This window comes from Pongo pygmaeus, chromosome 19 (assembly GCF_028885625.2).
Source record: "Pongo pygmaeus isolate AG05252 chromosome 19, NHGRI_mPonPyg2-v2.0_pri, whole genome shotgun sequence".
Lineage (NCBI taxonomy): Eukaryota > Metazoa > Chordata > Mammalia > Primates > Hominidae > Pongo > Pongo pygmaeus.
In genome coordinates, this window is record NC_072392.2 from 45,632,464 (window position 1) to 45,654,495 (window position 22,032).

A 22,032-nucleotide genomic window follows, 5' to 3' on the forward strand; every position below is an offset into this window, starting at 1 on the left:
ACGCTCGACCTAGGCCTGTGCCCACCCCCCCTTCCCCAGCAAAAGGCAAAATGCCAGCGGGGGAGGTGCGCCCCAGCCCACCTGGCGTCTGGGGCGCCCGCCCGCGTCTGGGCCAGCCTGACTCCCCGCCCACTCTCCCACGAGATCCGGGGACAGTGCAGACCCTCTCCGGCCACCTGCCACCCCCAGTTTCACGAGGCGGACTACAAGCCCCATGATGCCGCGGGGCTGAGCTGACAAGCTCTACCCGGGGCGCCTGCTCCCCTTCCTCTCCCCATCATCTCCGCATCCCCGCATCCCGCGCCGGCCGCTCGGGCTGAGGGCCGGGCTATGCAGCTGCGGGGACCTGGGGGCTGCGGGCGCGCGTCCCTGCGGCGGCGTCCCCGGGGCCCGCGCCCCGTGCGCCCCCGCGCCCGCTGCGGGCGCCTGCTCCCTCCGCCGAGCGGCGTCTTTGTGTGCGGGGGTGTGGGAGGCGAGCGCGAGTCCGCGCCGCGCCGCCGAGTGCCCGCTCCCTCCCAGGGCGGGTGGGGGCATCTCCGCGCCGCCCGCCGCCGCCGCCTCGCGAGGACGCCCGTCGCCCGCGCCGCCCGCACCGCGCCGGGCGCGCTGCCCCCGCCCGCCGCCGCTCGCACATGCCCGAGCCGCAGCCCCGCGAGCAGGCAGCGCCGGCCCCCCGCCCCGCGGCCCCGGGCCCCGGCTCCGGCGCCGTCCCTCCTCCCCGGCCGGGCGCCGCGGCCCCGGCATGAGGAGCGGGCGATGATCCCCGCCAACGCCTCCGCCAGGAAGGGGCCCGAGGGCAAGTATCCGCTGCACTACCTCGTGTGGCACAACCGCCACCGCGAGCTGGAGAAAGAGGTCCGCGCCGGCCAGGTAGGAGCGCCTTCAGGGCGCCGCGGGGACCCCGCGGCCGGGCACGCCCGTCCGGCCTGGGGAGGGGGTGCGGCGCGGGCTGTCCCGCCTCCCCGGCGAGTTTGCGGCGCCTCTTTGTTTGCGGCCGCGGCTTTTGTGCTTGTTGACCGGGAAAGGGTGATGGGAGCGGGCCCTGCCCGCTCCTCTCGGGCCCGGACGGGCGGGACCACACGTGTTTCGGACTCTCCTAGATGAGGGTAGAGGCCGCTGTGCCCCTCCTCCGCCGGGGCAGTGAGGGCTGCAGGGAGGGGCTGCGGGCTGGGTTGGTGTTCCAGGTGGTGGGAGAGTCCGCCCCAGCTAGTTGAGCGGCGACACCTCCCGAGTGAGGGTGCGGAGGTGGGAAAGGCTTGCGTGGGGAGGGGGCCATAGGTCAAGAATGGTGAAGAGGCAGTATCACACTCCCAGGCACCCCAGCCCCACCCAGCGCCCTCTCCCCAACGGTGAGCGCTTTCTCTTTTAGCTCTCAAACTGGACAGATCCTTGGATCCCTCAGACCCCAGCCCCAGCTCAGGAACGGGGAGTGGAGAAAGATCCTCTTGGGAGGCCCCAAGGGCCTTGTCCAGGTGCTGAAAAGCGCTCTCCTGTCCTCTGGTGCTGGGGCCTGGTTTCTAGGCGCAGAGGAAGCTGGGGGGGCCCTGGCTGCTGGAAGGACTTGAGGTTCTGCACACCAGGTGGGGCTTCCTGGTTTCTGCTGGTCAGTAAGGCCACGTGGGTCATCAGCTTTGGGCTGGGCAGTGGTCTTCAGAAAACAGGGGAAGGGGGGATGTCTTCTGGCCATGCTTCAGAACAAAGGCAGGCACAGGTCACAGATTGCCACTTCTGCCCTTGGCACCCAGGCCACAGGTAGGCACTCATGGCAGAGATGACCCCCCCTCCAGGGTGGGCTGCAAGAGCCAGAGCTGGGCCCCGGGCCCCATGGCTTGCTGCAGGCTGAGAACCCCAGTTTTGGTCAGGGTCTGAGACCTTGGGGCCATGGGCTGGGGGTGGTTAGTGAAGTTGCCCACTGTGGGAATTTACCTTCTGAGGGCTGCTTATTGAGTCATGAGAAGTTCAGTCTGAGGAGCTGTGCAATCGCCAAGGGAAGCATGGAGGTGGAGGGCAGGCCATCGGACTGAGCAGGCTGGGGGTCAGCATGTGTCTCTGAAGTCCCACGCTGAGCCAGCCCCCAGGCCTGCATGGCATCCGGCTCTGCATGGCAGTCTCTGTAAATATCCGAGTGACCTGTGCCCGCAGGCCTCTGGGCCGGTCTGGGTGGCCACTTCCTGTTACCTGTGCCTACGCCAGCACTCTCCAAGTTTCTCCTCAGACTGAACTCCTCAGACCCTGTCTCTGTTTATCTATCATAAAGGCAGTGCTCTGCAGCCACGAGAGGCCTGTTAAAGAGAGTGGGTCACAGTGCCCCTGAGAAACAGATGAACAAACAGGGCACCAACCCCTGCCCTCAAGGAGTCTCTGTTCTGGTGAAGCAAGTGTGAACAGGGAATTCCAGGGTGATGTGCAAAGTGCTAAGACATGGCCAGCCAGCCTCTGCTGGCTCTTCTCTCTTTCCTTCCCTGAAAGCAAAAGAAGACAAGCCTCACGTGGGAAGAACTTCCCAGGGGTCCAAGGATCACTAGGCAGAAGGCTGAATCTCCAGAATGCCTCAGTCCTACTCCCTTGCCTGAGGGTGGGTGGTCCTTTTACTGCAGAGACTGGAGAGAGGCAGAACGCCCTGGGAGAAAAGACTTCTCCAGCAGGCCTCTCTGCTGATAGTCCTGAAGTGGGTGGCCATCTTGCTGGGGTAAGGTTGGGGTGGGGGGCACTGGAGCCGCTGCAGGTAGAGGTGTTGGGGGCTGCTTATGTGTTTCTTTCTCCCACCCCTCTGGCTGCCTCAGAAACAAGGTCCCAGGTTCACCCCTACCCCTGCCCAAGTGAGTTAATGTCTCCTTCAAATGGACACTGCCTGCCCTGGATCCAGGCCAGGGGGAATATAGGGCACTGGTGGAGGTTAACCCTTGTTCAACCACAGAGGAGCCAGGCCAGTCCTCTCCTTCCCTTGGGCGTGCCAAAAAGAGGAATGCCACTCCGTGTGGGTGGGAGAGTTCCCTAGCTGTCTCCCCTCTCGAGGACTGGCCCAGAGTGAGGCTTGCATCCAGATGTACACTGCCTACTCCCCAGGGTACCAGGCTCTGTTTTCTGCAAGGGGGACCTGGGGACAGCCACCTAACATCATGAGAAAAGCACTGTGGAACGCTGGCATCCCAGCCAGGGGTCCCTGGCCTCTAGTCCCCCTGGTACCAGCCGCCACAGAAACAGCTCGGCTTTCCTCAAGCACTCAGGAGCCGGGTTTCCCTGGTCTTGGCTTGGCATAGCTGCCTCTTCTTCACTCCAAGAAAGCCCCGCAGAGGCCCTCCGTGGGCAGGCTTGGCAGTGCAGCTGGCCGAGGAGGGGGCCAGCATGGCCACTTTCAGAGCAGGTTAATGGGCTTTGCTCAGCCCCGAATTGCTCTGCTGGAGGCTGGAAGCAGGGAGTGATGGGCAGATAGGAGGTGCCTGGTGAAGGGAAGGGGCACCCAGCAGTGCTGTGATGCCGGCCCGGCGCCCTGCTTGCCACTATGCATGTTCCCTGCCAGGTCGGGGGGACAGGGTTGTAGGCCAGGGAATGTGCCAGTTCCCCCTTGCCTGGCATGGCCAGCTGGGCATGGTCCTGGTTCTGGAGTCACGAGTTCCTGGTGTTCCCTGGGGTGGGAGCAGGGGGAAGGGTTAGCCTGTGCGGCTCCCGTGGGAGGGACATGTGTGGGCTGGGCCTGGGGAGCAGGACTCTGCCCCTGGCAACCAGAACCCTGAAGTGGGCAGATTGTGGTCCCAGAGAAACATTTTCCTTCTCCCTGGGGCATTCTCCACCCTGAGTTTGCTTCCTGCTTTCCCTGTTCACCCTTCTGACCTAGAGGCAGGGGAGATGGGTTGTGGGGCCCAGGATGTGTGGGGAGCACCTCAGACCCCTCCCTTTGCCTACAGTGGGCAGTCTTGGATGTGGGGCGTCACCATAGCTGGTAAGCTAGGAAGCTCGGGAGAGGGAGCCGCAAACCCCAGAAACCAAAAATCAATATGTTCTGGGATGAGGGGGAGGGGCTGCAAGGGCAGGATGGGAGGGGTGACATGGAGGGAGATGTCCAGGGTGCGGTCCCCAAAGCCCATGGCCTCCTACGCAGCTTGAGGATGCATCCTGCCTCTCTCCCCTTGAATGAGCTCAGGCAGACCTGCCCCTGCACCCCATGTTGGGCAGGAGAGGTCAAGCAACGACCACACCAGACTCCTGCCTTCCTCTCCGTGGGCTGGGGAAGGGGCTGAGCAGGCACCACCTTGAGCACAGGCTCTGTGTCCCTCACCTTCCTTGCAAGCACCATGTTTAGTCCATACATTAGGTGTATGCTTTTCATACTTCCCTTAACAAAAGGATTCTGCTCATGCTAAAGGAGTTTGGAAAGTACCCTGCTAGTGCACGTGGGAGTAAGGGGTGTTCCTGTGCAAATATGCTGGCAGCGCACACACACGTTACACAGGAGTGGACTCCTGCAGGGCCAGAAGGCAGCTGGGCATGCATGTGCTTGTACACTTAAGGGCACACGTGAGTACCTATGAGCGTACAAGTGTGTATCTGTATGGTACCTGTGTGTACTAGAGTGTGGTGTGTGTGCCTGAGTGGAGGTAGGGAGGCTCTCTGCCCAGGGAGCCCCAGCTACAAAACTCCAAAGACCCCAGCTTTTGACTCCAGCTGAGGCCTGCTGGGATAAGGAATCTCCATTCTCTTGGTGGGGAGGGCTGGGTGTTGGGTTTCATGGGAAACCTTTTCATTCCAGCAATTAAATAGCTAGAGGCCTCTGCTGAGGAGAAGCTGGAGGCCTCTGCTGAGGAGATTAATGAATTCTCCTACCTGGGCCCAGGGCAAGGTGCCACTTACACTGCAGGCGGCACTCTGGGCTTGTGGGGAGAGCTGCTCTGGGGCTTGGCTGAGTGTATGGGGTTCTGCATGGGGTGTATGGGGTGCTGAGCCATCCAGGCCTCCCTGGGGAGGCGCACTGGGGAGCACTCCTGAGGTGTGTGAATGGGGAGGGACACCCTGCTTGCAAGGGAGTGCCAGCCTCTCTCTGGAGCCTGGAGCTGAGGCACCTGAGGGGGAGGCGGAGGCAGCATCTGGAGCCCTGAGGCCAGGCAGGGGCCCTGCCAGCTCCCTAGGTCCTTATTAGCTGCAGCGGCTGCGGCTGTGGCATCTGGGGCAGGGCTGGGAGGCCTGGATTGCTCAGCACTTCCCCAGTCAGCTCGGGCCCTGTGGCTCTCTCCCACTCCCCCTGCAGGGCTCAGGACCCCACCCAGGTTGCAAGCCCGGGAGTCCAGCCCAACCAGGATTGGGCAAGAGTAAACAGTGCTCCCCTTCTCTGTGGGGGGCCGCAGCTCAGAGGCCAACAGGGGCCAGGCCCACTGGTTTTTTTGAGGCTCCCAGTATATTGAAAAATGAAGAACTTCCAGGACAAGGCTATAAAAATTATATAAATAATCTTAAATTATTTAAAATGTTTCATTTTTGACAATGGAGTTCATGCATGCTTTAAAATATTTAACTGTTGCTAGAAGATGCCTAATGAAAAGAATGAAAAGCGGTTCTCCTTGCTCCGCCTCTCCCACCTCCCCAGAGCTCTGGACTCCTTCTGTCATTTACCTCCCTAATTATAAACAATATAGTTCCCTCCCCTCCCCTCCCCCCTTCCCTCCCCTTCTCCCTCCCTCCCTCCCTCCCTCCCTTCCTTCCTTCCTTCCTTCCTCCCTTCCCTGCCTCCCTTCCTCTCTCTTTCTTTCTTCTTTTTTTTTTTTTTTTTTTTTTTTTAATGAGACAGGGTCTCACTCTGTCACCCAGGCTGGCGTGCAGTAGTGTGATCACAGCTCAGTGCAGCCTCTGCCTCCCAGGCTCAGGTGATCCTCCCACCTCAGCCTCCCAAGGAGCTAGGACTACAGGTGGTGCCACCATGCCTGGCTAATTTTTGTATTTTTTTTGTAGAGATGGGGTCTTGCCATGTTGCTCAGGCTGGTCTCGAACTCCTGAGCTCAAGTGATCCACCTACTTTGGCCTCCCAAAGTACTGGGATTACAGACGTGAGCCCCCCGGCATAAACAGTATAATTCTGCAATAATTTCTTGGTTAATTACCTTCCTCTCCTTGTGCCCCCTCAGCCTAGTACTCTATGCATTTGTCTAGCAAATATTTATGTGCCAGGTGCTGCCTGGGGAGTGGGGAACCAGCAGTGAACAAAGCAGACAGGGACCTGGCTGATGGGGCTTCTGTTCGAGGTGCAAGAGGTACTAAACAGGCACTTGGATGGGCAGTGGATAGAGCCATAGCAGCTGTCACCTCAGATGGGCTGTCAGGGCGGGCTTTTCTAAGGAGGTGACATTTGAGCAGCAGCCTGAGTGAAGGGAGGGAGAAAGCTTTGGGGCTCTCTGGAGGATCCTGGAGAACGTTCCAGGGAAGGCCGGGAAGGCCGTTGGCGAAGGGTGGAGCGAATGAGTTCAAAGAGAAGTTTGGGGCCATTGGATTCCCTGTTAACTACGATGAAAAGCCACTGGAAGATTTTGAACTAAAGAGTGTCAGGACCTGAGTAACACTTCACAGGGTGACTTTAGCTGCCATAGGTGAGGTGGACGATAGAGCCTGGGAACCAGGGGAGCAGCAAAGAGACAGTGGGGGGCTGCCAGTGAGAGATGGGGTGGCAACAGCTGCAAGGTAGTGGAAACTGGGAGGCTTCTAGGTCTGTTTCGAAGGCAGAGCCTACAAGTTTTTCTGATGGGTTAGATGTGGGGGGTGCGGGAAAAAGAAGAGATGAAGACAGTTTCAAAGTTGTTGTTTTTTTCCACCTGAAAATGAAGTAAATTCAGGTGATGTTTACTGTTTACAGGGGCAGGTGCAGCTGTCCAGGAATGCAGAAAACAAGGAAAAGTTAAGAAAGTCACTTCCAGAATGAAGAAGGCAAGAGAAAGGGCAGGAGACGTCATGGAAAGCCAGGCTGTCCCATTTTGTTTCATGAATTCAATGATCTTTTTATATTTTCCTGAGGATGTAAATTACTGTTTTCCCCCAAAGAGTTTTCTTTTAGTCCCTGCATCAAGAGAATTTCCTGTGGGTTCTTAGCATCTAATTTTTTTTTTTTTTTTTGAGACGGAGTCTCGCTCTGTCCCCCAGGCTGGAGTGCAGTGGCGCAATCTCGGCTCACTGCAAGCTCCGCCTCCCGGGTTCATGCCATTCTCCTGCCTCAGCCTCCCGAGTAGCTGGGAGTATGGGCACCCGCCACCACGCCCAGCTAATTTTTTGTATTTTTAGTAGAGACGGGGTTTCACCGTGTTAGCCAGGATGGTCTCGATATCCTGACCTCGTGATCCGCCTGCCTCGGCCTCCCAAAGTGCTGGGATTACAGGCGTGAGCCACCGCCCCCGGCCGTCTTAGCATCTAATTTGTATGTTTTGGTTTATTTCACATGGGAAGCTTTCATCAAGTGTCCAGTTTCTCCTGGCTGTTGGGTCATATTTAAGAATGGGGCTGTGGAGCTCAGGGATGTGTGGGTGCTACTGTAAGGTGATCAGGTGGCAGGCTGGCCTATTCATTGTAGGGTCACCAGATGTCTGTATTCTGAGGTCTTTGGGACAACTTCCTACCGGGGTAGATAGGGTGGTGGTGGTGTGACCTGGCTGCCAGTGGTTCAGGACCCAGATAGGGAAGGGGCTGGGGTTTCGCGGATCACTGGCTTTCAGCACCATACCTCATCCTCTGCTGTGGCCGGTGCTCCTGAGTCCGGAGCATCTCATGCCCAGTTTCCACAGAGAATAAACCCCTGGTGTCCTGTGGTGAGGAAGGGGGGCATCTCCCAGCTTAATGAGGCTGGGAAGGGGACAAGGGGGTCCTGAATTGTAACCAGCCTCCCTGCACTCAGCTCTAGCTTCACCTCCACCTCTGCCGTCCCCACTGCCTGCAGGTCCTACCTACACCTTTCAGGGGGCTGGGGGTCACCTGGCTTGCTCCTTATGCGGACGTTTCCCTCTGTGGCTGCTTTAGTTTCAGCTTCCTGTGCTCCCCTAAGTCAGTTGTGAGGCCCCAGCCACTTTCCATGTTCTAAAGTTGTGTTGAAGTTTCTCATCTGCTGACATCTCTTCTCTTTATTCTTGTGGGTTTTAAATATTTTATTGACTTTTTTTTTTTTTTTTTTTTGAGACAGGGTCTGGCTTTGTTGCCTAGGCTGGAGTGCAGTGGCATGATCTCTGCTCACTGCAACCTCTGGCTCCCTGGCTCAAGGGATCCTCCCACCTCAGCCTCCCAGTAGCTGGGACGATAGGCATGCACCACCACGCCTGGCTAATTTTAGTATTTTTTTGTAGAACAGAGTTTCACCACATTGCCCACGCTGGTTTCAAACTCCTGGGCTCAAGTGATCTGCCCACCTCGGCCTCCCAAAGCTTATAGGCATGAGCCACTGTGCCCAGACTGACATTCTTTTTTTTTTTTTTTTTTTTGAGACAGTCTCTCTCTGTCACCCAGGCTGGAGTGCAGTGGTGCGATCTCTGTTCACTGCAACCTCCACCTCCCAGGTTCGAGTGATTCTTGTACCTCAGCCTCCCTAGTAGCTGGGATTACAGGAATCCCCCACCACGCCAGGCTAATTTTTCCATTTTTAGTAGAGATGGGGTTTCACCATGTTGGCCAGGCTGGTCTCAAGCTCCTGACCTCTGGTGACCTGCCCGCCTCCGCCTCCCAAAGTGCTGGGATTACAGGCGTGAGCCACTGTGCCTGGCCTCCTGACATTCTTACACATTTAACATTTTTTGGCACTCTTCAATCCTTTGTACAGATTCAAGTTTCCATCTGGGATCATTTTCTTTCCACCTGAAGAACTCCCTTTAACATTTCCTGCACATCTGGCAATAAATTCTCTTAGTATTTGTTTGTCTGCAAACATATTTATTTCTTCTTCAGTTTTGAAGAATATTTTCACCGGGTATAGAATTCTAGGTCAATACCAGTCATACTGGATTAGAGAGAAAAAAAAAAAAAAGAATCCTAGGTTGAAAGTTTTTGTTTTTGTTTTTTTCCCGTAGCACTTTAAAGATTTCATTATATTGTTTCCTGGCTTGCATAGTTTCTGATGAGAAGAATGTAGTATTTCCTGCATTTGTTCTTCCATACATAATGGACCTCATTTCTTTGAATGCTTTTAGGATTTTCTTTTTACCACTAGTTTTCAGCATTTGATTATGATGGACCTTGGTGTAGTTTACTTCGTGTTTGTCTTACTTGGGGTTCATTGAATTTCTTGGTTCTTGGCTTTATCTTGGTGTTAGTTTCCACAACAAATTACTACAAACTAAGTGGGTTAAAACAACAAATATTTGGCCGGGTGTGGTGGCTCACGCCTGTAATCCCAGCACTTTGGGAGGCCGAGGCGGGCGGATCACGAGGTTAGGAGATGGAGACCATCCTGGCTAACACGGTGAAACCCTGTCTGTACTAACAATACAAAAAATTAGCCGGGCGTGGTGGCGGGCGCCTGTAATCCCAGCTACTCGGGAGGCTGAGGCAGGAGAATGGCATGAACCCGAGTAGCGGAGCTTGCAGTGAGCCGAGATCATGCCACTGCACTCCAGCCTGGGCGACAGAGTGAGGCTCCATCTCAAAAAAAAAAAAAATTTATTCTCTCACAGTTCGGGAGACATAAATACAAATTTGAGATGTTGGCAGGGTGGCAGTCCCTTCAAAGGCTCTAGGGAAGAGTCCTGCCTTGTCTCTTTCAGATTCTGGTGACTGGGCCACAACCCTCTTGGCTTGTGGCTGCAGAACTCTAGTCTCTGCCCTTCACATGGCCTTCCCACCTCTCTGAGTGTCTTAGAAAGACACCTGTCATTGGATTTAGGGCCCCCTGGGTGATCCAGGATTATTTCATCTTGAGATCCTTAACTTAATTATGTCTGCAAAGACCCTTTTTTCAAATAAGGTCTCATTCATAGGCTGTGAGGGTCAGAATGTGATGTGGACATGTCTTAGGAGGGGCACTATTCTTCAACCCACCATAGTAGTTTTTTATCAAGTTTGGAAAAATTTTGGACATTCTTTCTTTCTTTTATTATTTATTTATTTATTTTGAGACGGAGTCTCCCTCTGTCGCCCAAGCTGGAGAGTGGTGGCTCGATTTCGGCTCATTGCAACCTCCCCTTCCCGGGTTCAAGCGATTCTCCTGCCTCAGCCCCTGAGTAGCTGGGACTACAGGTGCCCACCACCACGCCTGGCTAATTTTTGTATTTTTAGTAGAAACGGGGTTTCACCATATTGGCCAGGCTGGTCTCACACTCCTGATGTTGTGATCCACCCGCCTCGGCCTCCCAAAATACTGGGATTACAGGCGTGAGCCACCGCACCCGGCCTATTTCTCTAAATTTGTCTTATTTGTCCTACTTCTTCATTCTGTCCTATGGGATTCCAATACATGTATGTTAGAATGCTCGATAATGTCTTACAGATTATGAGGCTCCATAGAGACAGGGTCTTGCTCTATTGCCCAGGCTGCAGTGCAGTGGCGTGATCATAGCTCACTGCAGCCTCCAACTCCTGGGCTCAAGGGATCCTCCTGCCTCAGCTTCCAGAGGAGCTGGGACTACAGCTGCTTGCCACCATGCCCAGCTAATGTAAAAGTTTTTTTTTTTTTTGTAGAGACAGAGTCTTGCTATATTGCCTGGGCTGGTCTTAAACTCCTGAACTCAAGCCAACCTCCCGCCTTGGCCTCCAAAAGTGCTGGGACTATAGAAGCCCAGGCAACTTTATTTTTCAGTACTATTTTTCTCCTCTGTGCTTCAGTTTGGAAAGTTCTATTGCTGTCTTCAAATTCACTGATTTTTAAATCGTGCAGTATCTAATCTGCTGTTATTTCCATTCAGTGAATTTTTCATTTCAGTTATTGTACTTGTTTAGATGGTCCACTGGGTTCTTTTTTATACCTCTCATTCCTCTCCTCATGAACATCTTTTTCATGTTTTTCTTTAAACTCTTGAGTATATTGAGCCATCTATCATCTTTATCACTTCTGAGTCTTGTTTCTATGAAATTATTTTTCTCCTGCTGATTATAGGTTATATTTTCTTTCCTTTTTTTTTTTTTTTTTTTTTTTTTTTTGAGACGGAGTCTCGCTCTGCTGCTCAGGCTGGAGTGCAGTGGCGCCATCTCAGCTCACTGCAAGCTTGATCTCCTGACCTCGTGATCCGCCCTCCTCAGCCTCCCAAAGTGCTGGGATTACAGGCTCACGTGAGCCACCGCGCCCCGCCTATAAGTTATATTTTCCTACTTTTTGGCATATCTAGTAATTTTTAACTGAATGTTGGACATTGTAAATATGATGTTAAGCATCTGGATTTGTTATTGTCCTTTAAAGAGTGTTGGGCTTTGTTTAGGCAGACTAGGTAAATTACTTGCAAATCAGTTTGACCTTTTGAGGCTTTTTTTTTTTTTTTTTTTGAGACAGAGTCTTGCTCTGTCACCCAGGCTTGAGTGCAGTGGGGCAATCTCAGCTCATTGCAGCCTCAACCTCCTGGGCTTAAGGGATCCTCCTGCCTCAGTCACTGAGTAGCTGAGGCTACAGGCACATGCTACCATACCTGGCTAATTTTTTGTATTTTTTATAGACATGGGGTTTTGCTATGTTGCCCAGGCTGGTCTTGAACTCCTAGGCTCAAGTGATCTGCCTGCCTCAGCCTCCCAAAGTGCTGGGATTAGAGGTGTGAGCCACCATGCCTGGCCTTTGATGCTAATTTTTCTTTTGCTTTTTCTTTTCTTTTCTTTTTTTGAGATGGAGTCTTGCTCTGTCACCCAGGCCAGAGTGCAGTGGTGCAGTCTTGGCTCACTGCAACCTCCGCCTCCTGGGTTCAAGTGATTCTCATACCTCAGCCTCCTGAGTAGCTGGGATTACAGGCACCCATCACCATGCCTGGCTAATTTTTTGTATTTTTAGTAGAGATGTGGTTTCGCCACTTTGGCCAGGCTGGTCTTGAACTCCTGACCTCAGGTGATCTGCCTGCCTCCGCCTCCCAAAGTGCTGGGATTACATGAGCCACTGCACCCGGCCTGAGGCTAATTTTTAATTTGTTAGGGTGGGTCTAGGTGAGCCTTTTCTCTAGGGATAGTTTAGCTCTACTACTAAGGCATAACCCTTCTGGGGTCTGATTAAATATGCATCTCCACTCTAGGAGGCTGGAGCTTGATTATCTCCCTGCCGTTGGTGAGCTCTGAGAATTTACCATTTTATTGCTCCTTTTTGTGTGGTCTTACTGAGTTTCACTATACACATGTGAAGTTTAGTATTCAGGAAGACTTGAAGAGACCCCTATGCAGATTTCTGGAGTTTTTTGAGTAGTTTACTCCTTTCCAGAACTGTGCTCTGCTGCAACCTTTAGTATCTTGGCTTCCCTGAGTCCTGTCTCCATCTTCTCAACTCAGGAAGAGCACCATGCTCTGCTCGGGCTTCCCCTCCTTGAATTACAGTCTGGAATGTTCCTCCAGGCAGAAATCCAGGGATGTTACAGAGCTCACCTTGTTCATTTTCCTTACTTCAGGGATCACAGTTCTGGACTTCTAAAAACAGCTATTTCTCTTTACATATATTTTCTATATAGAGAAATACACACACACACACACACACACACACGTATATATATTTGAGACAGGGTCTCACTCTGTTGCCCAGCCTGGAGTGCAGAGGTGTGATGATACCTCACTGTAGCCTCAACCTCCCAGGCTTAAGCTATCCTCCCACCTCAGCCTCTGAGTAGCTGGGACTACAGGCACAGGCCATCATACCCAGCTAATTCTTTTGTATTTTTTGTAGAGATGGGGTTTTGCCATGTTGCCGAGGCTGATCTCTAACTCCTGGGCTCAAGCAGTCTGCCAACCTTTGCCTCCCAAAGTGCTGGGATTACAGGGGTGAGCCACTGTGCCCAGCCTTCATATATTTTGCAGCAATAATTTTCTCATTGTTTACGGTGGCAGAGTAATTTCATTTATTATGGTAGGAGTAGAACCCTTTTTACTGGCGTTTTAATCAAGTTTTGAAGAGGAGGGAGTTACATGCATGTGGTCAGTTCACTGTTCTTTTTTTTTTTTGAGACGGAGTTTTGCTCTTGTCGTCCAGGCTGGAGTGCAATGGCACGATCTTGGCTCACTGCAACCTCCACCTCCCGGGTTCAAGCAGTTCACTTGCCTCAGCCTCCTGATTAGCTGGGATTACAGGCATGGGCCACCACGCCTGGCTAATTTTGTATTTTTAGTAGAGATGGGGTTTCTCCATGTTGGTCAGGCTGGTCTCGAACTCCCAATCTCAGGTGATCTGCCTGCCTCGGCCTCCCAAAGTGCTGGGATTATAGGCGTGAGCTACCGCACCTGGCCTGTCAGTTCACTGTTCTTAACTAGAAGTCCTAGACTCTTGAAATATATTTAAATACTTATGTTTAAGGCCGGGCGTGGTGGCTCACGCCTGTAATCCCAACACTTTGGGAGGCCAAGGCAGGCGAATCACTTGAGGTCAGGAGTTGGAGACCAGCCTGGGCAACATATCAAAACCCTGTCTCTACTAAAAATACAAAAATTAGCCTGGCATAGTGGTGCTCGCCTGTAATCCCAGCTACTCAGGAGGCTGAGGCACAAGAATCGCTTGAACCTGGGAGGCGGAAGTTGCAATGAGCCAAGATGGCACCACTGCACTCTAGCCTGGGTGACACAGTGAGACTCTGTCTCAAAAACCAAACAAACAAACAAGCAAAACTTATGTTTAACAAACATGCTTTATAAGCCAGGTGCAGGGGCCTGTAATCCCAGCTGCTTGGGAGGCTGAAACAGGAGGATTGCTCAAGCCTAGGAGTTTGAAACCAGCCTGGGTGACATAATGAGACCCTGTCTCAAGTAAAAAAAAAAAAAAAAAAAAAGCTTTTGTCTGGGCGCTGTGGCTCACACCTGTAATCCCAGCACTTTGGGAGCCCGAGCCAGGTGGATCACCTGAGGTCAGGAGTTCAAGACTAGCCTGGCCAACATGGTGAAAACCCATCTCTACTAAAAATACAAAAAATTAGCCAGACGTGGTGGCGAATGTCTGTAATCCCAGCTACTCGGGAGGCTGAGGCAGGAGAATCGCTTGAACCCGGGAGACGGAGGTTGCAGTGAGCCGATATCATGCCATTGTACTCCAGCCTAGCCAACAGAGAGAGACTCCGTCTCAAAAAAAAAAACACACAAAAAAACAAAAAAAAGCTTTTATTACTTTTATCACACAACAAAAATCTCATGCGATGTAATCATGTTATTCACAAAATTATAGGATTTGTACAAATTCTAATGCGTAGTGTCCCACAAGCACAGGACATGGTTGTGAAATTGTATTAATACCATGAACTTGTTATTTCATTCCTGTCTGTGTATTACTGTAACCGTTAGTTAAACCTCACTCAGTGATAATGTCAGTGATCTAAATTGGTAGCCCTTCCTGAAGGTGGTCTGGGACCCTTAGGGTAGGTCTGGTCCCAGGTGAGCTCCTTGGCCAACAGCCTCTTTGCCACCCCACTTCAGTCCCAGGCTTATTCTTGGCAGGCAGACCACTGGGCCCTGGAGGAGAGGACCCAGCCAGGGGCCCTTGGCGGACAGGAAGGGAGGAAGCCCTCCCTCTTCCAGAGTTACTTTCTGTCCTGTCTTCTAAGCCCCTTTCCATCCACGTGACCCCAGCTCATAGTGTGTCTTTCCGTTGCCTTGTGAGGTTGGCGAGGCAGAGCAGCCCCAGCAGGGGGTGGGGGTTGCTGCCTGCTCTGGGGCTGTCTGGCTCCGGAGGGCTGCCTCCGACCTGACTGGGGCTATATCTTCCACTCCTCCTCCTCCTCCTCCAGGTGGACATTGAGCAGCTAGATCCCCGCGGCCGGACTCCCCTGCACCTGGCCACCACGCTGGGGCACCTTGAGTGTGCCCGTGTGCTCCTGGCACACGGTGCAGACGTGGGCAGGGAGAATCGCAGCGGCTGGACAGGTGGGCAGCCCTGCTCACCCCAGCCCCACAGCCGGGGCCTCCCCAGCATCATAGACCTATGGTTGGCTGAAGGGTCCTGCCCTGTGACCTTGCCTCCCCCTCCCCCAGTGCTCCAGGAGGCTGTGAGTACCCGGGACCTGGAGCTGGTGCAGCTGGTGCTTCGGTACCGGGACTACCAACGGGTAGTGAAGCGGCTGGCGGGCATCCCCGTGCTCCTGGAGAAGCTGCGCAAGGTGAGGCCCAGCCTCTCAGCCTCCACGGGAGCCCTCGAGCCCTTCTCCAGTGCAGACTTAGCCTCTCTCCCCTTCGTCCTCCAGGCCCAGGACTTCTACGTGGAGATGAAATGGGAGTTCACTAGCTGGGGTAAGCGGGATGCAGCAGGTCGCTTCTGGGCTCTCTCCCACTTTAGGTCCTGCGCTTGCTCCCCTGCCTGGAATGTGTTCTCATAGCTCTTCCGGCGGTTCCCTCCATCCCTTAGCTCAGCTCAGGGCCACCGCCTCAGCTAGGCCTTTCCAGATTGCCCCAGATACTGTCTTGATTCCATTATTATTCTCTTCACTCTGTCATGATTTGCTTACTGTATTCATGACCTGCCGCTCCTTGTTAGAAGGTAAGCTCTGAGACGGCAGGAGGCCTGTCTTTTTCACCGTTGTATTCCCAGTGGCTGGAACACTCAGTAGGTGTTTCATAAATATTTGTTGAAAGAATGGATGAAAGAGTGAGTGAATGAATTAACAAATGGTGGACACTAGGGACTTAGTGGTGACAGAAACACGCCCATCCCGACCTCAGGTTGCTCTTCTGAGTGAGTATGGTCTACACTGGCCAGGGAGGGGGTTTCGGAGGAGAGGCTGCTCTCTCATCAGTTCCCTCCCCTGTTCCTGGCCACACGGATCCCAAACCCCATGCCCTGAGCTGGCCTAGGCCGGGTAGGCCAGACCAATCAAAGCCACCTCCAACCTCCGCTTCCACCAGTGCCCCTGGTGTCCAAGATCTGCCCTAGTGACACCTACAAAGTGTGGAAGAGCGGCCAGAACCTGAGGGTAGACACCACACTCCTGGGCTTTGACCACATGACCTGGCAGCGAGGGAACCGCAGCTTTGTCTTCAGGGGCCAAGGTCAGGCAGGCAGGAAGTGGGGCAGGGTGGGGACAATGGGAGGCGGCCCCAGGCCACCCCTGATCCGCCTGTGCTGTTCCGTGGTTGGCAGACACAAGCGCTGTGGTCATGGAGATTGACCACGACCGCCGGGTGGTGTACACAGAGACTCTGGCACTGGCTGGGCAGGACCGGGAGCTGCTGCTGGCTGCTGCTCAGCCCACCGAGGAACAGGTGCTGAGCCGGCTTACCGCGCCCGTCGTCACCACGCAGCTTGACACCAAGAATATCTCCTTTGAGAGGTGGGTGGGCATGGCCTTGGTCACCCTTGAGCCAGCCTGGTGGGGTGCCTGCCTCACCTGGACCACTCTGCTTCCCCAGGAACAAGACTGGCATCCTGGGCTGGCGCAGTGAAAAGACGGAGATGGTGAATGGATATGAAGCTAAGGTGAGGCTGCAGCTCCCAGCTGCCAGCCCAGCTGCACTCTTGCCTACAGCAAGCTGTACAGGGGATTCTGACCTCCCTTCCCCAGCCCTGGAGGTACAGAAGCAATGCAGCGTGGTCGAGCACTTATATTTGGGTTCAAGGCACTTCTCTGGTGTTTTATATGGATGTATGGATGTATACACAGGGCAAGTGCACATGCACACGCACACGCACACACACACAACCCTTTCTGGTAGGTGCTGTTCTATTAGTATTCCCATTTTACTAATGTTTATTGAGTCCTTTCCTTGGCATCCCATTTAGTCTTCACAACCCCAGGAAGTAGGGATGATTGGTCCATTTTATGATGAGGAAATAGAGGCTTAGAGTGGTTCTGTGACCTGTACAAGGTCACACAGCTGTTAAGTGGCAGAGCTGGGGTTCAGATCCTGGCTGGCCTGATTCTAGAGCCAGGCCTTTATCCCTAAAAAGACTGCCTGGCCGGGCATGTTGGCTCACACCTGTAATCCCAGCGCTTTGGGAGGCCGAGGTGAGCGGATCACCTGAGGTCAGTTCGAGACCAGCCTGGCTAACATGGTGAAACCCTGTCTCTACTAAAAATACAAAAAATTAGCCGGGTGTGGTAGCAGGCACCTGTAATCCCAGCTACTCGGGAGGCTGAGGCAGGAGAATCGCTTGCACCTGGGAGGCTGAGCTTGCAGTGTGCAGAGACCCGGCCATAGCACTCCAGCCTGGGCAACAGAGCGAGACTCGATCTAAAAAAAAAAAAAAAAAGCTCTGCCTGTTACTCTGGGACTCCTATGTTGCCCATGACATGAAAGCAGGAGCTAACAAATGCCATGGGTTTCAGAGGTGGCATCTCCTCTGAAAGCCTCCCCTGCTTCTGTAGTCTAGGAAGGCCTCTGTGCTACCCCCACCAGTGCATGGACCATGCTGTTATAACTCCATTTTATTGTCTCCTTATAGAGATTGTAAGTTTCAGGAGGGCAGGGATCATATTTGGCTTGTTTACTGTATCCTTGATGCCTACCTCAATGCCTGGCACATAAAGGCTCCTCAAAAAATGTTTGTTGAATGAATAAGTGAATGAATGAATGACCTCATATATTTACTTACCCAAAAGCCTGGAGCAGAGTCTCTCCAGGACCCTTTGCTACAGGGAGTGTTCCCAGTGCCCTTAGGGGTAAGACACAGGGTAAGACCAGAACTGCCTATGAGACCTTTCTTCATCTGTCCCCAGGTGTATGGGGCATCTAACGTGGAGCTCATCACCCGGACACGGACAGAGCATCTTTCAGAACAGCACAAGGGCAAGGTCAAAGGTAATGAGGCAGAGGTGGATGGGGAGAGGTGTTGCAGGACTGCGGGAACCAGCTCCCACTTCAGTGCTTCCATCAGTATTCCCACTGGCATCCTAGCAAGAGCCTGGATACTTTATTCAGACCAATAGATTTCAATTCAGGTGCCAAGCCCTAATGATGGGTAGTGGCTGCCTAGAGTACTAAGAAGATTCTAAGGACTCATCTGGGTTCAGTGGAGAGGCATGCTGCAAGTGATTACTAATGTTGGTGTTGAATTTGGGAGGGGAGAGAAATGACATGTATGCCATTTATTGGCCATTCTAGTCTAGTGGGACATATCCTAGGTAGAAAGTCAGGGGACCTTGCCACAGATTCTGTATGCCCACTGATGCCACACCTGATTCTCTGGGTACCAGATACCGTGTCCGAGGTGAAAAAGTATAATTTCTACCTCACAGGGGAACAGCATGAAATCATGCCTATGGAAGTACCTGAAGCAGACACACACGCACATGCACACCCCACAGTGCCTACCGGGGCAGGTGTTTTACTGTCCAGGGTCACCGAGCTGGAGAGGAGCACTTTTGGAAGTTGCTTCTGACCTCTAGGCCTACTTTTTACTGTTTTAAGCTGTGCTCACAGAGTCCCTGGCCCCTGGCCCTTGGAGCCCTCAGTCCCCTTCAGGTGAAGGTGCCTGAGTATGTGGTTGGGTGAGCAGGCCCCACCCCAGGAACTGGCCTCCTCCCTAGGTCTTGGGTGCTGTCACCTCTGATGGGGTGCCCAGGTGTGTGTGGAGCTGCAGTGTCCTCTGAGATGCCACATTTCTTGTAGGCTGTAAGACACCTTTGCAGTCCTTCCTGGGAATCGCTGAGCAGCACGGGGGCCCCCATAATGGGGTGAGTGTGTGCAGGTGTACCCGTAAGTGGAGGGATGTGGATGTGGCTCAGGAGGAGGCTTGGGAGGCGTCCTGCTTAGCATGGCCTATGTGGACCTCCTTTCCACAATGCCCAAGGCCATGTCAGCGCCACACTGGCAGAGGGGACAGCTTGGGGGCCTTGTGACAACAAATGAGCTGGCCTGGCATTAGGAACTGAGGGGAGCTCCTGGGCCCCTCCCCATGTGGTACAGACCCTGATCACTCAGACTCTGAGCCAAGCCAACCCCACTGCCATCACTGCAGAAGAATACTTCAACCCCAACTTTGAGTTGGGCAACCGTGATATGGGCCGCCCCATGGAACTGACCACCAAGACACAGAAGTGAGGCCCCTGCCGGTGCTGGGAGGGTGGGGGGCCGGGGCTCCAGGAGATGCTGGGAGGCCATGGCTTCCTGCAGTGTCCCTTACCCCTTGGGATCTGGTGGGGGCAGGTTCAAGGCCAAGCTGTGGCTGTGTGAGGAGCATCCCCTGTCCCTGTGTGAGCAGGTGGCCCCCATCATTGACCTCATGGCCGTCAGCAATGCACTTTTTGCCAAGCTCCGGGACTTCATCACCCTGCGTCTGCCTCCTGGCTTCCCAGTTAAGATTGGTGAGACCGCACGGCCATTTCTCCTGAGCCCGTGGCGGGCTGACCAGGGTTTAGATGAGGTCGGGGTGGGGCTGAGGCTGAGGTGTGAGGGGCTGGGTGGTGGCGCCTGATGGTTTCCTCATCCTCAGAAATCCCGATCTTCCACATCCTCAACGCCCGCATCACCTTCGGGAACCTCAACGGCTGCGACGAACCGGTGCCGTCAGTGCGAGGCAGCCCTAGCAGCGAGACGCCTTCCCCAGGCAGCGACTCCTCCAGCGTCAGCAGCTCCAGCTCCACGAGTGAGGCCCCCTCCCCGCGAGAACGCCTGCCCCTCGGCTCTCCCCGGGGTGGTTGGGAGGGGCGCGCCCGGCCGTGCCTGACCCAGCCCCCGCGCCCCCAGCCTCCTGCCGCGGCTGCGAGATCTCCCCAGCGTTGTTCGAGGCCCCGCGCGGCTACAGCGTGATGGGCGGCCAGCGGGAGGCGGCGACCCGGGACGACGACGACGACTTGCTGCAATTCGCCATCCAGCAGAGCCTGCTTGAGGCGGGCAGTGAGTATGACCAGGTGCGTCTCCGCGGCGCGCGGGGCCACGGGACTCCGCGCCGCCACGGCTAACACCCACGCCTCCCCGCAGGTCACCATCTGGGAGGCGCTAACCAACAGCAAGCCAGGCACCCACCCCATGTCCTACGAGGGTCGCCGACAGGACAGGTCAGTGCCCGCTGGGCCGGAGAGAATCCTCCGTAGAGGATCCTGTCTCCCCTAAGCCAGGACACAGCCGGAGAACCCGCGGGGCCCTCGGCAGGGACCCTCCTGGTATCGGGATGGCTTCTGCCACCACTCCTGCCTCCGAGATGGCAGGCAGGGGTCAGGGATCCAGGCTTCACCGCGGAGTTCAGACTCTCCCCAGGCATTGACGGGGAGAACTTGGTAGGGTCTGGGCTCCGCCACGACCAGGTGGGGGCCAGGACGCCGCGGGACTGACCGCCTCCACTAGAGGGTGGTGGCCGCGGGCCGCCCTGGAGCCTCCACGCCGTGTCCCGGCCTCGGCCGGTGGGTGGGTGCGCCCGGGAGCCCGCGACATTCCTTCCCCACCCCCAGGAGCGCCCCGCCCACGCCGCAGCGCCAGCCTGCGCCCCCGGCGTCAGTGCCCAGCCCTCGGCCCAGCTCAGGGCCAGGTTCCGGCGGCCACGTGTTCCGGAGCTACGACGAGCAGCTGCGGCTGGCGATGGAACTGTCGGCGCAGGAGCAGGAGGAGAGGCGGCGGCGCGCGCGCCAGGAGGAGGAGGAGCTGGAGCGCATCCTGAGGCTCTCACTGACCGAGCAGTAGCGCCCCCTGCCGGGACCCTCGCCTGCGCCACGCGCGCCACGCCCAGGGCCAGGAGCCAGACAAACCCCGGCCTGTGCGCCTGCAGAGCGGCGGCTGGAGACTGGAGCCACCGCCTCGCGGGTGCAGCAGCACAGCAGGCACGGTTAGGGGAGGGATTCGGCATGGCCGCGGGGTACCTTCCCAGGCCAGGGCCCTGGAGGCAACTGGCACGGCCTGGTCCCCCTGCTTTGCTGTATCCTGATTCCCCAACCCGCTCCCCTAGGCTCAGATCTGTCCTGTCCTAGGGCGGAGCCAGGCGGTCCTGAGGGGGAGATGAATCCTTAGAGGAGCGCTGTTCCTATCCCTTGCTCCTTCTGGCCGGTCCGCATTTCTGTTCACTAACCCCACTCCAGGACACTGCCCCTGAAGCCTTTGCATCTCTGCTCTTCACTCCTGGGGGGCAGCTGAGCTCCCCGCGTGCTGTGTCGCTGCTTTGTCCCAGACACAAACCAGCACGTCTAGGGCCCAGCCCCTCCCCCACCCCGGCATTTCAGCGTCAAGTGCACTTAGCGGGGTACCCGGCTCCCCCAGCCCCCACACCCGTCCTGGGTCTCAGGGTGGTTCCAGCTTCTTGGGCAGCCAGAAGTTGGAGTCCCATCCCCCAAGGCACTTTTTTTTTTTTTTTTTTTTTTGCGATCAGGGAGTGTGTCAAACGTAGCCCCCTGGCCTGTGCAAGCCCTGACTCCCTCATGGTGCCTCGGACAGTGGGGAGCATATTGGGCTGGGGTAAGCACTAGACCCGAGTAGACTGGACACAAAGGGCTCGCCCAGGGCCCTGGCGCCACCCCCACCCCTTCCCACCAGCTGCTGCTAGCCTCTGTGGTTGTACATCCCACTTGCCCCCACACGGAGACTGACTCTAAAACCCTTCATCCAATGGTGCTAACCCCCGGCTCTCCCCTGCCTCACCTCACCCACCCAGAGAAGCACAGACCCCGCCAGGGGCAGGGGCCCACCGCACACCCTTGTCCCGGGCCTGTCTGGGACTGGCCTTCCCGGCTCAGCCAGTGAGGCTCAGAAGGGACACAAAAAGGGATGGAAGAAAAGAACAAAGAGAAACTGTTCCTCCCACCCCCTTCCCTGATGCCAGGGGCACCAGACTGATTCTGAGGCACAAATAAAAGAGGCTTCATACCGGAGGCTTTTGCTACCTAACTTTACTTGGGGGGAACGCCTACGGTGTGGGTTGGGGTCCTTCTGAACCTCAGAATGGAGAGAGCTCTGGGGTAAGAGGCTGCCTGATGGGCCCTGAGCCCAGGAGTGCATCGCCAGGTCTCCCAGGAGCCCGGGGGTAGCATTTGCAGAGGCTGGGGGTCTCATTCCCCTCACTCCCACCCA

General features: G+C 55.2%; 1 protein-coding gene across 6 annotated transcripts; it reads left to right on the plus strand.

Moving 5' to 3' along the window:
* The first annotated feature begins 253 nt into the window (after positions 1 to 253).
* On the plus strand, positions 254 to 21,833 carry ANKRD13B (ankyrin repeat domain 13B). 6 transcript variants are annotated; one of them, XM_054458171.2, is made up of 15 exons: positions 254 to 870; positions 14,835 to 14,970; positions 15,079 to 15,203; positions 15,288 to 15,333; positions 15,946 to 16,089; positions 16,181 to 16,370; positions 16,450 to 16,609; positions 17,757 to 17,838; positions 18,649 to 18,713; positions 18,946 to 19,076; positions 19,153 to 19,343; positions 19,472 to 19,624; positions 19,726 to 19,889; positions 19,960 to 20,036; positions 20,427 to 21,833. In XM_054458171.2, the coding sequence occupies exons 1-15, from the start codon at positions 331 to 333 to the stop codon at positions 20,653 to 20,655; spliced, it is 2,433 nt and encodes an 810-aa protein (XP_054314146.2). In that variant the 5' UTR covers positions 254 to 330; the 3' UTR covers positions 20,656 to 21,833. The 6 variants fall into 6 exon arrangements, 5 of the variants coding, with proteins under 5 accessions (XP_054314146.2, XP_063512887.1, XP_063512888.1 ...); XM_063656817.1 differs by having other exon boundaries at positions 256 to 870; positions 19,186 to 19,343; XM_063656818.1 differs by having other exon boundaries at positions 256 to 870; positions 16,450 to 16,516.
* The last annotated feature ends 199 nt before the right edge of the window (positions 21,834 to 22,032 follow it).

Bases quoted from the DNA above. Each gene is read 5' to 3' on its own strand.
- ANKRD13B (XM_054458171.2), top strand. From the start codon at position 331: ATGCAGCTGCGGGGACCTGGGGGCTGCGGGCGCGCGTCCCTGCGGCGG. The intron at 15,204-15,287 runs GTGAGGCCCAGC...TTCGTCCTCCAG, and splicing joins TCCTGGAGAAGCTGCGCAAG to GCCCAGGACTTCTACGTGGA. The intron at 17,839-18,648 runs GTAATGAGGCAG...CATTTCTTGTAG, and splicing joins GCACAAGGGCAAGGTCAAAG to GCTGTAAGACACCTTTGCAG.